At 38.9% G+C, this 12006-nt stretch overlaps 1 protein-coding gene across 4 annotated transcripts in view; it reads right to left on the bottom strand.

The window, feature by feature from the left end:
• Positions 1-12006, bottom strand: part of XPO4 (exportin 4) — a 91685-nt gene that overhangs the window by 72486 nt on the left and 7193 nt on the right. Inside the window, exons 2-3 of one of the 4 annotated variants that reach the window (XM_018056544.1) lie at positions 10519-10605; positions 2465-2570 (exon numbers count right to left, since the gene is read on the bottom strand). In XM_018056544.1, the coding sequence (XP_017912033.1) occupies positions 2465-2570; positions 10519-10605 (193 nt within the window). Of the gene's footprint in view, positions 1-2464; positions 2571-10518; positions 10606-12006 lie in introns of those variants that run through there. The other 3 variants (XM_018056545.1, XM_018056546.1, XM_018056547.1) reach the window with 3 other exon arrangements.

Raw genomic sequence — 12006 nt, forward strand, 5'->3', positions numbered from 1 at the left:
ACACGCACACCAGCAGCAGTAAGGCTCGGATTTGCTCTCTCTCGGCTGTCTCTAAGAGGAAAAACGAGAGAAATCTTCTCTCAGAGAGCTCCAAAAGTGCTGGAACCACTCAGGGGGGGATTTCTTCAACAAGAGCAGAACGCACAGGTTTCCTGAAGGAACATCTGACCCTACAAAACTAGTAAATTCCTAAGTGCCAAAGACTTCTGAGGCGAAAACGTCAGAAAGTGCCCTTCTAACAAAACGCAGAAGCATGCAACATGCACACAAGTGCACACACACAGAAAAGAGCAAAGAAATTAAAGCTACAATGAAAACAAAAGGTTAAGATGAGAAAGAAATGAGGAAAAATAAGAAATAACAAAACTTAAGAAGAGAGAAAGAAGAATTTTAAAAGGCCAGAAAAAGGAAGCATCCAAGAGAAAGCCTCCCCTTCATCAGAACCTATCACCCAGACACTCCACACAAGTGACCTATATCCCGAAACAAGAACATGAAAACCCTGGATTGCGATCGACTGCCACGTGCGTGAGAAGTCTTCTCAGAGGAACTAACATTTCTGGGCTGGTGGCAACTGGGTAAGGAGTTAAGCTTTCCGTGAAGTTCAGACGTCAACATTAATGTAACACCGGGCTTTGCAGTACATTAATGATTATGCTTGTAACACATGCACCCAACTTTTAAATAGTTATGTCTCAAAACCCAAAATGCTTTCAGTAGCGTGGCCAGAACTAGCAATACTATTCTTTTGAAATTTTTATCAGGAAAACAGAAGTATTCTAAAACAAGCTCAAGTCATAACAAAGCAATAGTTCTTCATAAAATATACATACTCTAAAAAGGAAAGAGTGGTAAACAAATACACTCTAATAACATACTTATCACTGAGACAGGTATTTCCCAGCAGTACAGACTGATAACCGAGTCGTGGCCCGAAGTCGAGATGAGACACCACGGGGACCTGCTGACGCAGTTAGGCCGAAACCTCCAAAGCCAGGCTTGGATCACCTGAGCTTTTCTCCCTGCACTGACACTGACAGCTTCAAGGCCGTAAGGATGAAGCAGCAGGCTCCCTTCAACTCTTAATGATCTTTAGTTTTGCTTCTTTTAATTTAATACCGAGTTAAATATTCTCCACGTGGTAACAAGTTTTCTTAGTGTCAGAAACAAATTCAACCAAGTATAAAAATTGACTACTCAAACAAAAAAAAACCTGCCTCATTTAGAATTAAAGGTGAGTATTAGACTGCTTCTCTAACTTAAGCTCTAACTCCTGGAGGGGACAGGGCCACCTTTACCACCGCTGCCAGCTCCGAACAGAGCACAGAGCACTTTTCAAAGGCTGTCTGACATGTGGTCATGGGGCAATGACCTTCACCTGACCTCTCGCCAAGTGCTTTCCCGTGTTGCTATATCTGCGCCTCACTACAACTTAACACGGTCAAGTCCGTTTAAGGAAACGGCATCATTATGCCCATTTCACAGATGGAAAAGGCTCCGAGGGGCAATGTGACTTCTCGTGCTGCTTCCGGGCTGCAGGTACCCCGGCGCCCAGCCCTTCCACTGAAGGCCCTGACCAGGAAAGCACTGTGCACACAGAGACCGACTGTGGGCTATTTCCCAGAGCGCTGGGGGCTAGCGGATTAGCCTTCCGAAAGCACAAGAACACAAGGTAGATTTTTCAGCTCCTGACACTCAACTAACCAATTCTGTAGTCATGGACACCTCAAACAGGCTTCCTTTCAGAGTCCCCAATAGGGAATACAAAAAATGATTCCAAATAAGAAAAACAGCCAACAAAAATCAGGTCATAAAATAACAATGAAATCTCTCTTATAATAATTGAAAAATATCTAAGAGGCAAAGAGGATGCCATCTTTGAACAAGTTATAACTGCTGTTATTACTTTTAAAGGAAAGAGATCACTCTCTATGTATGTCAGATATAAGGTACAAACAAAACATTTTTTACAAGAGTAAAAACTCAATGTTTCATTTTATGACATACAGTGAAGAACCCACACAGAACTAATATTCACTACGTGAGCTGAGTAAACTATTATATATGATTTTTTTAAAACTGAAAAAAAAAAAAAAAACAACTAAAAGAAACTGTAGAAATCTCCAAAAATAATCTTAACTTTAAAACACTGGGATGAATTACGGTGCATTTCCTGTAAGTGATATCATACTTGAAAACAATAGAAAAAAACATTAGCTTTTCCTCCCACCATTATGACATTATGGCCAATAATAAAACAACTTATTGAGTGCGATACTTAGTGAAGAAAAATCCAAAGCAAAACCAAAGTTTTCTCTCTGGCCTTATGGAATATCTTTAAAGTCACTCCAGTGGAATGACTAATGGAAAATTTAACCGTACAAACCTGCTCATTTTTAAATGAATTCAAACATCTAAAGTTCAAGATAGAAAAATTAGGTATTTTTAAAGTAAACACACTTACCCAAAATATGCTTGCAAACTGCAAATGGTGATTTTGACTTCCTAAATGATAAGAATATATGCTCAGCATGCTGGCGCTGCTCAGTGTTAACCATGGAAGGTGGTGCCTTGAGAGTTAAACACAAACACAGAGCACATTTGTTTAATAAGGAGGCTTCAACAACAGCAATCCTTTTACCCACAACAACAGAAAATATTTTTACTTTCGGGGACAACAGGAGGACAAATTCTTGCTTAGGAACTACAGTATTAAACATTATAATAAACACCAAAAGAACACCTTCAAGAAAACAGAAGAAACTCCTGGCAAGGTTTCAATCAAGTTGCCTAACATTTTCAAAAGGTAGATACTTATTTTACACTTTTTGGTAAACTTTTAAAAAACATAGCTAATATTGTCTTTTATTTCCAAATATACCATTCTGTTTAAACTGATGAAGTTCAAATAACTTCTAAATTCTTGGGCACAGGTGAAACTGAATCCAAAGTTACTAATACCTGTTTTCTAAAAATGATCTTTTAAGATAGTCTGCTCAGGTCTTCAAGTTCCATTTTGTTCTAACAATATTTCTTTCAAAGACAGTATCTTCTGAACCAGCCTGACCTAAAACATACATTCCCATTCCACGGTTCGATTATCTTTGACTTCACTGAGACCCATCTGAAGCTTAGAAGGAGAGACTGGCTTGTACAGAATACAGATTAAAATATCAGATTCCTCAATTGGGGGAGGTGGCAAGAAAATAAACCTCTGTTGCTATAACCAATATAAATCGGGGAAATCACTTCAAGTGTATTCAAAGACCTAGGAAGATGAAAAACATTTTGCCAGATACATTAAATCAATACTCAATATAAAGTCTACCAACTATGCAGTATTAGTCACTCTATTTTCAGTTAAAATAGTTTTAAAAAATCCAAGAAAAGTCAACTAACTTTGATTTTCTTGCCTAAAGGAATTCTAATTAGCTAAAGCCAGTTCAGACTACTATTCCTAATGATATAGCACCCTCTACAGCTCTCCAGGTAAAAATGAAAACATTTCCACTAAAAACTACAGTAAACAGAGAAGGATTATGCTGTGCAGCACAGGGGATTGTGGCCCTTGTCTTGTGATGATCCACAATGGAGTATAACCTACAAAAACACGGACTATGCTGCACACCCGAAACCGACACTGTAAACCATCTATGTATCAGTCTTTCTAAAAGAACTGTGTTACATTCCACTTGTTTTTTTTTTTTTTTTCCCTAATTTTGGCTGCACCAGGTCTTAGTTGCAGCACTCAGGATGTTTAGTTACAGCAGGGGAACTCTTAGTTGCAGCATGCAGGGTCTTAGTTTCAACCAGGGATCAAACCCGCATCCCCTAAATTGGAAACACAGAGTCTTAGCCACTGAACCATCAGGGAAGTCCCACTGAATATTTCTAAAGAGTTTATTAATAAAATACTGTGAAAAGCTAACTATGCTAAATATAAATATTTTTTCATTTGCAAATTCTTCATTCCACCATTTTCCCTAATTGAAGGAGTTGAGTCTGTGCTCTCACAAGACTCTTCATCTGCTGACTATGACCTGAATACACAGCACGCAAAACTCTACCACCACCTGCTATACTGTTTATGAATACAAGTTCTACAAACAAAACAGCTCCCAAAGTTAATGATCCTGGGACAGCCTAACATCATTCACTCAATAAGATACAAGTCTGAATACAATTTTAATATAACATAAAAAATGAATTCCATTTTTAAGTTCAAATGATGAAGTATAAACTAAAAGCTTGTATTAATCACCTGGTTGAACATGACCATACAAACAATAAAATCATCAAGTCAATATGTTAAGGTACAAGATGGTATTCACTTTAATTTCTCAAAACTAAACTTTCAAATTCTTTCTCCTTGAAAATGAGTTTGTAACAGTTTCCAAATAGCAAGTTATTATAAAGTCCTGAGAAACTTCTTTGTCTTAAAAAAAAAAAAAACCCCAGTGCCCGAAGATTCAACAGGCTGGGAGTCAAAGCCAAACACACTCCCCAAGACCCGCAGGCAGCTCTGACCTAGAAGGCCCTCCTCTTCACAGCTGCTTCAATCCCGTCCCTCTTTGCCAGCCTCTCTTGACCTTCCCCTAGATGGAGCACAAGAGACGTCTCTACCCGACCTCACACCACCAACACATGTGAGCCCCCAGTACCCACACGTGGGAAGCCTCCATCACCCGACTCATACTGCAGGTATTCGTTGCCCTCTGTCCTTTCTCTACTGTTTCTGTGACACCAGAGCCCTCCTTTCACCCATGACACTTACTGAGTATGGAGCACGCAGCATAGTTTTCACTAGACAGGTAGACAGGGATATAGTCTTTCTGCTTACAACAGGTCCACTCTCTTAAAAATCCCTTACAGCCATCAGAAAGACCTGGTTTCTAATTATTTATCTGTGCAGCACAGCAGTTCGGAAGCCTTGGGCAAGGACCCCTCTTTGGTCCCCCCATCTGATGATGCTAAGGAATGCACCTTATAATTGCTAAGAGAACTGTGGTTAAAAACGTGCTTATGGATCTCCCAAAATCAACCTACAGTAAATAAACCTTTTTGAGACTTAAACTGGAATTGTATTATCTCTGAATATGACAAGGTGACCCAAACACATCTAAGAAAAGACAAGAAACAGTCAAAATAATTTGGAAAAGGGGAGCTTTAGGGCCTTATGCTAAATGAAAAAAGTCAGAGAAAAGCAAATCCTTATGGTCTCGCTTACATGTGGAATATAACAACAACAAAATGCAAAATCCTAAGCATAAGATACAGAAAACAGAAACTGGTGGCTGTCAGAAGCAGAAGGGGGGAGTGGTCAAAATGAATGAAAGTGGTTAAAAGGTACAAACTTCCAGTTACAAAACAACTAAGTCCTGGGCGTGTAAAGCACTGCCTGGTGACTGCAACAACCATTCCGTTGGCTGTTTAGTCACTAAGCCTGTATGCCTCTGCAGCCGCCAGGCTCCTATTCCATGGGATTTCTCAAACAGGAATACTGGAGTGGATTGCCATTTCCTTCTCCAAGGGATCTTCCCGACCCAAGGATCAAGCCCAGGTCTCCTGAATTAGTAGGAGATTCTTTACCGCTGAGCCACCTGGGAAGCCCACAATTAATTATACTGAACTGCTTATCCGAATATTGCTAAGAGAACAGATCTTAAAAGTTCTCATCACACACACACACAAATTATAAAAATATTGGCGGTGGATGTCAACCAGACTTATTATGGTGGTCATTTATCAATATATACAAATCATTATGTCATACATTTGAAACTAATATAACTTGGGTGGGGTTTTTAGGGCTGTTTTTTGTTTGTTTTGTCTTTGACCTCGTGACATGCAGGATCTTAGTTCCTGACCAGGAATCAAACCCTCGCCCACTGCACTAGAAGCACAGAGTCTTAACCACTGGACTGCCAAGGAAATCCCTAAAACTAACATAATGTTAAATGTCAACTACACCTCAAATAAAAAGTACATCACACTTGAGGTTCAAAAAAATAGCCATTTAAAAACATGCAGAAAAAGAATAATAAGAAGGGGGTCTTATTCAATCAGATATAAATACTTAAAATAATAATTTAAGTGTCAACACTTCAGTTCAGTTGCTCAGTCGTGTCCGACTATTTGCGACCCCATGAACTGCAGCACACCAGGCCTCCCTGTCCATCACCAACTCCCGGAGTTCACGCAGACTCATGTCCATCAAGTCAGTGATGCCATCCAGCCATCTCATCCTCTGTCGTCCCCTTCTCCTCCTGCCCCCAATCCCTCCCAGCATCAGTCTTTTCCAATGAGTCAACTCATGAGGTGGCTAAAGTATTAGAGTTTCAGCTTCAGCATCAGTCCTTCCAAAGAACACCCAGGACTGATCTCCTTTAGAATGGACTGGTTGGATCTCCTTGCAGTCCAAGGGATTCTCAAGAGTCTTCTCCAACACCACAGTTCAAAAGCATCAATTCTTCCGCGCTCAGCTTTCTTCACAGTCCAATTCTCACATCCATACATGACCACTGGAAAAACCATAGCCTTGACTAGACGGACCTTTGTTGGCAAAGTAATGTCTCTGCTTTTTAATATGCTGTCTAGGTTGGTCATAACTTTCCTTCCAAGGAGTAAGAGTCTTTTAATTTCATGGCTGTAATCACCATCTGCAGTGATTCTGGAGCCCCCAAAAATAAAGTCTGACACTTTCCACCTCCAACACTTAAGGCATAATAATAATTTAAAACACAGTAAAAGAGCAGGAAAAAACAAACCATGGAACAGAGATAATTCCCAGAAACTCATGAGATGCAACAAATTAGTGAAGACTAAACTTTACAATAAAAGGCACTAGAACGTTGGCTATTTATAAGCAAAAACGTTAGATTAGCTCTCTACCCATTTAAACACATAGTAATAAATTCTAGGTGAAAATGAAAACCAAAACTTTAAAAAAACTTTTAACAAGACACAGGAAAATAGCAGGGTAGGGCAAGACTTTTTAAACAATAAATAAAAGGCACAATTTTTTAAGTCAATTCAATTATATTAAAATAACTTCCTAAACATTAACCATAAATAAAAGATGATTAGAAGACAATAACTGCACTGCATGTAATTAACAAAGGATTAATCATAAAAACCCCACAAAAGAAAGGACAACATGGAGCATGACCAGCAGCTCATCCTCTTCAGTCCCAGAGCTAACGCACTGTCATTGGCACTTCCTATTACATACAGCCAAATCCAATCTCAGCAGAAAAATAGCCAATGGACAGACAACTCACAGAGTAGAAGGAAAACTGCTTAATAAACAAGGGGACGTACTCGATCTCACTGGGAACTTCAGAAATGCACGCTGAAACAATGAGCTGTCTCTGAATACTTGACAGAAGTCCAGTACAAAAACAAGAGCCTGGGGAGCTCAGGGTACTGTAGACAGTTATAAACTGCTGACAATCTAAAATGGGCCATTCACTTGAAATTCACAAATCTCTAGAGTAAGTTCATGGTCTTGAACAGCAAGGTGTGCACCTGTCCACTTCTGGGCATTTATTCCTAGAGAACCTCTGCCCTACACCCAGACATTCCTATAGGACTGTTAACAACAATGACACCCCCACCAATGGGGAATACATGCAGTACCACCATAGAATGGTTTGTAAGAGCTATGTTTACCAAGGAGATAAACTCTGAAAGTTATTCTGAAGAAGCAAATGATGAGACATATACAATATATCATTTATGTAAAAAAAAATTTAACTCAATATACTATATTATTTACCTTTGTAAGCAAAGTGTACAAACACGGAAAGGAAACAACTTTAAAATCGTGGTTATCATTATAGATGAAGAAGCAGGGTCTGAAGAATGGTATCTAAAGGAAACCCAAAGGGACCTGAATCACATCTGTGATTTTATTTTAAAGACTGTAAGTAAAATGACTATTAACATATTACCCAAGGAGACAGGTACAGGGGTATAATTTACATTGTTCTATGTGCTTTCCCACTTATTTAACATGTCCTTTTTTAAATGAGTGGGCATTCAATCCTGATAGTAATGATGACCAGATACCTTGAACAACTCTTTTGCTAAAACCAAATTAAAGTAGTGAATAAAACATTTCTTTAAAATTGTAATATACTGCTGTGCTTACAAGAAATCAAGGAATCCCCAGAAGTGAGAAAGGAAGCAAAAGCAGGGCTCCAAAGATGACATGACAGCATGTTCCCGTGGACCACCCTGGAGACACATATCAACCCTGAGTGACCTCAAGCTCCATCTGGATAGCTGCCCAAGGTGTAGCTCACAGGAGAGACAGCCAGGGCCCTCCTGAGACAAGGACACACTCCACAGAAAGCTAGCATCCTCCGGACAAGGGTAAACTTTTTAAAAAATGGGGAGGAGGAGGAAGGAAAAAAGGGAGAAGCTTGCCAGTCTGGCCCCCAGTGGCGGATGAAGGAGGGAAAATGACTTCAGACAGCTGACAACCAGAAGCAGGTCCACAGACAGGTTTCTTGTTCCACTTCAACAGAACCCATGAGGCCCGGAAACTTTTACCCAAGAAACATTAAGTAGTCCTGTGTCTTGGAGTTTACCACAAACACTTCCAGAGCTGATATTAGAATTCTAAACATATGAAGACACAAGCCACCCTAAGTTTGCAGAACAGCAAATCAAAGCATCAAACTAGCAACACTCACAGATACTGGAAATGCCAGAAATTTAATATAAAATGTTTGAAATAAAAATTTAAAACATATGAAGCAGATGTTATCAAAAATAAAAACTTTTGTACATCAAATGATACTATCAATGGAGATAATGGCAATTCAGAGAATGGGAGAAATTCAGAAAATTACTGAATATTACAAGTCACATATCTGATAAGGGATTAATAGCCAGAATCTATAAAGAACTCTTACAACATCAGCTAAAAATAAAAAATAATTTTTAAATGGGCAAAGGAAGGGACCTCTCTGTCCATCCAGTGGTTAACACTCCTTGCTCCTAATGCAGGGGGCACGGGTTTGATCCCTGCTTGGGGAACAAAGATCTTGCACGCCACATAGCATGGCCAAAAAAAAAGGAGGGGGGGGCAAAAAACCTGAATACATGTTTCTCCAAAGAAGATAATACACAAATGGCCAAAAAGCACTTGATAAAGTCTCAAGATCACTAATCTGGGAAACATGTCAACATTGCAATGATACAGCACTTCATGAAACACAACAAAGCAAAAAAAAAAAAACAAACCCCAGAAAATAACCTGTTGGCAAGGATGTAAAGAAACTGGAACCCTTGTCCACTGCTGGAGGGAATATAAAATGGTGCCAGGTTGAAAAAATACATAGCCACCATGGAAGATAGTGGCAGTTTCTCAAAAAATTACACACACTATACAAGACAGCATTCCACCTTTAGGTATACATTCAAAAGAACTGAAAGCACGACTCAAAAAGATTGTATACCAACGTTCATAGCAGCACTATTCAAAATGGCCAAAAGGTAGAAACAACCAAGTGTCCACTGACGGACGAATGGATAAATAATACATCCACAGGATGGGATATATTCAGTTTGATAAAAGAATGAAATTCTGGCACATAACGTGGATGAATCTCAAAAATCTTATGCTAAGTGAAATAAGACAGCCACAAAAAGACAAATACTGTATGATTCCACACATATGAGATACCTAAAATAGTTGAATTCATGGAGAAAGAAAGTAGAATAGTGGGTACCAGGAGATGGGGTATGGGGAGAATGTGTAGTTATTGTTTAGAGGAACCAGTTTCACTTTCGGAAGATAAAAAATTCTGGACATATTGATGATGGTTGCACAACAATGTGAAAGTACTCAAAATGGAAAAATTTATGTTATATTTTACCACATTTTTAAAAAATATATAAGAAGGAAGATAACACAACAGAGCCTTCCCAGGTGGTGCTAATGATAAAGAACCCACCTGCCAATGCAGGAGACTGAGACACAGGTTTGATCCCTGGGTCGGGAAGATCCCCTGGAGAAGGGCATGGCAACCGACTCCAGTATTCTCGCCTGGAGAATCCCATGGACAGAGGAGCCTGGCGGGCTACAGTCCATGGGGTCGCCAAGTCAGACACAACTGAAGCTACTTAGCATGAACATGCACAAGACAACAGAATTTTGAGGAGCAGTAAGAAAAACTTGAATATTCATAGACATAGACCTTGTTTGGATGGTAGTTACAAGGGTATATACACAACTGTCTGAACTCCTCAAAATGAACATCCAAAATTTGTGAATTTTACTGTAAGTTAATACACCACAAACAAAATATTTTAAAAACTCAATGGGGCAAATTAAAAGATAGACTAGATACATTGAGAAGAAAACTGAACACAGATATGAAAAATTATTTAGAATGAAGGAAGACACAAACATTAAGAGTCTTAGAGGACAAAATGAAGGTCAGTTCTCTGCCCGCCTGGGAGCCCCAGGAGCTGGCCCGCAGACACCAGGCCCTCCAGCCTCCTCACCTCTTCCTGGCCCCAGGGCCTCCTTTCCGCACCAAGGCCACAGCTCCCACAGGGCTGCTTGCCCCTACAGCCACAGTCCTCTCTGCCCTGGACACATTGCGGGAGAAAAACGACATTATCGTTTTTTAAAGAAAATGCAGAAACATGTTTAACAAATTAAGATCAATGACTAAATTTTTAGCAAAGTAGGAATGAATGGAGATTTCCTTAACCTGATAGAAAGATCTTAAAAAAAAAAAAAAAAAACTACAGCAAACATGAACTAATGTTGAAACAAAAAGGCTACTCCCTTGAATTGTCAGTAAACTGTTAGTAAACCATCAAGGTCCACTGGACTCAATTTTGGAGATTTCTTTTTAAACCAGTTTTAACTATTTGCAAGGCTTAATATTTCATGATTTTTACTTAGAGGTCTTCCAAAGAATAAAGGCAAATTCTATTTTTAAAAAATAAAATAAAACTCACTGTAATTTGAAGTCACTTATGGATCCACTGGACTTTCTTCTAAGATACAGAAAATGATCTTGGTGATCATAGTTTTTCTATATCTTGAAAAATTTTCTTACTGCATCATTCTAAGGATTATTTCATCACAACTCATCAATTATTTCAAATTATGCTAAGAAAAAACTAAAATAATAACAAAAATTTTAAAAAAGAAGTGATTTTAACGCCTCCTAGAAAAGTAATACAATAGTAAAATAAAAATAAATCAGTACCATTACATTATCCTCAATTTTTTTTTTTACTACATTGCTCAGAGTATAATATGATCTTCCTAGAAGGTAAAAATGAAACCTGGGAACACCATCTTTGTAGCTTTTTTTTTTAAGTTTCATTGAACAGTGTTGAGAATTAACAATTTTTCATTTTTTAACCATAATGACAAAGAGAAAAAAATTGATAAGGAAAGGCATTTCACAACTGAAATGTAAATCAGAAGATGAATGCAAAAAGACATACAGCAACATACTAAACCCACACTGTCTAAAACAGCAGTGACTGGCCACATTTGTTGAAATGAAATGAAACTTCAAAGGGAAGGGGACATACATGTACCTCTGATCCATGTTGATGTAGGGCAGAAACCAACACAATATTTTAAAACAATTATCCTCCAGTTAAAAACAATTTTAAAAATAGATGAAACAGAAAATTCAGTTCCTTGGCTGCACTAGCCACATTTCAAGTGCTTAACTTAACACCCCACGTTGCTGGCGGCTACCACACTGGACCACACAGAACATTCTTATCACAGCACAAAGTTCTAAGGGACAACTCCACTAATGATGATAAAACTGATCATCTAAGTGTAATCTCAGCCCTTGTCTTGTGATGGTGATACTCGAAATCAGTTCTCAGCTGAGGCCTCTGTGTGCCCCAGGGGGCAGCTAGCAATGTCCGGAGACACTTCTGGTTGCCACAACTGGGAGGGGGCGCTGCTGGCAACGAGTGTAGAAAAGGCAAGGATGCTGCTAAAGGTCCTAC

This window comes from Capra hircus, chromosome 12, assembly GCF_001704415.2.
Source record: "Capra hircus breed San Clemente chromosome 12, ASM170441v1, whole genome shotgun sequence".
Taxonomy (NCBI): domain Eukaryota; kingdom Metazoa; phylum Chordata; class Mammalia; order Artiodactyla; family Bovidae; genus Capra; species Capra hircus.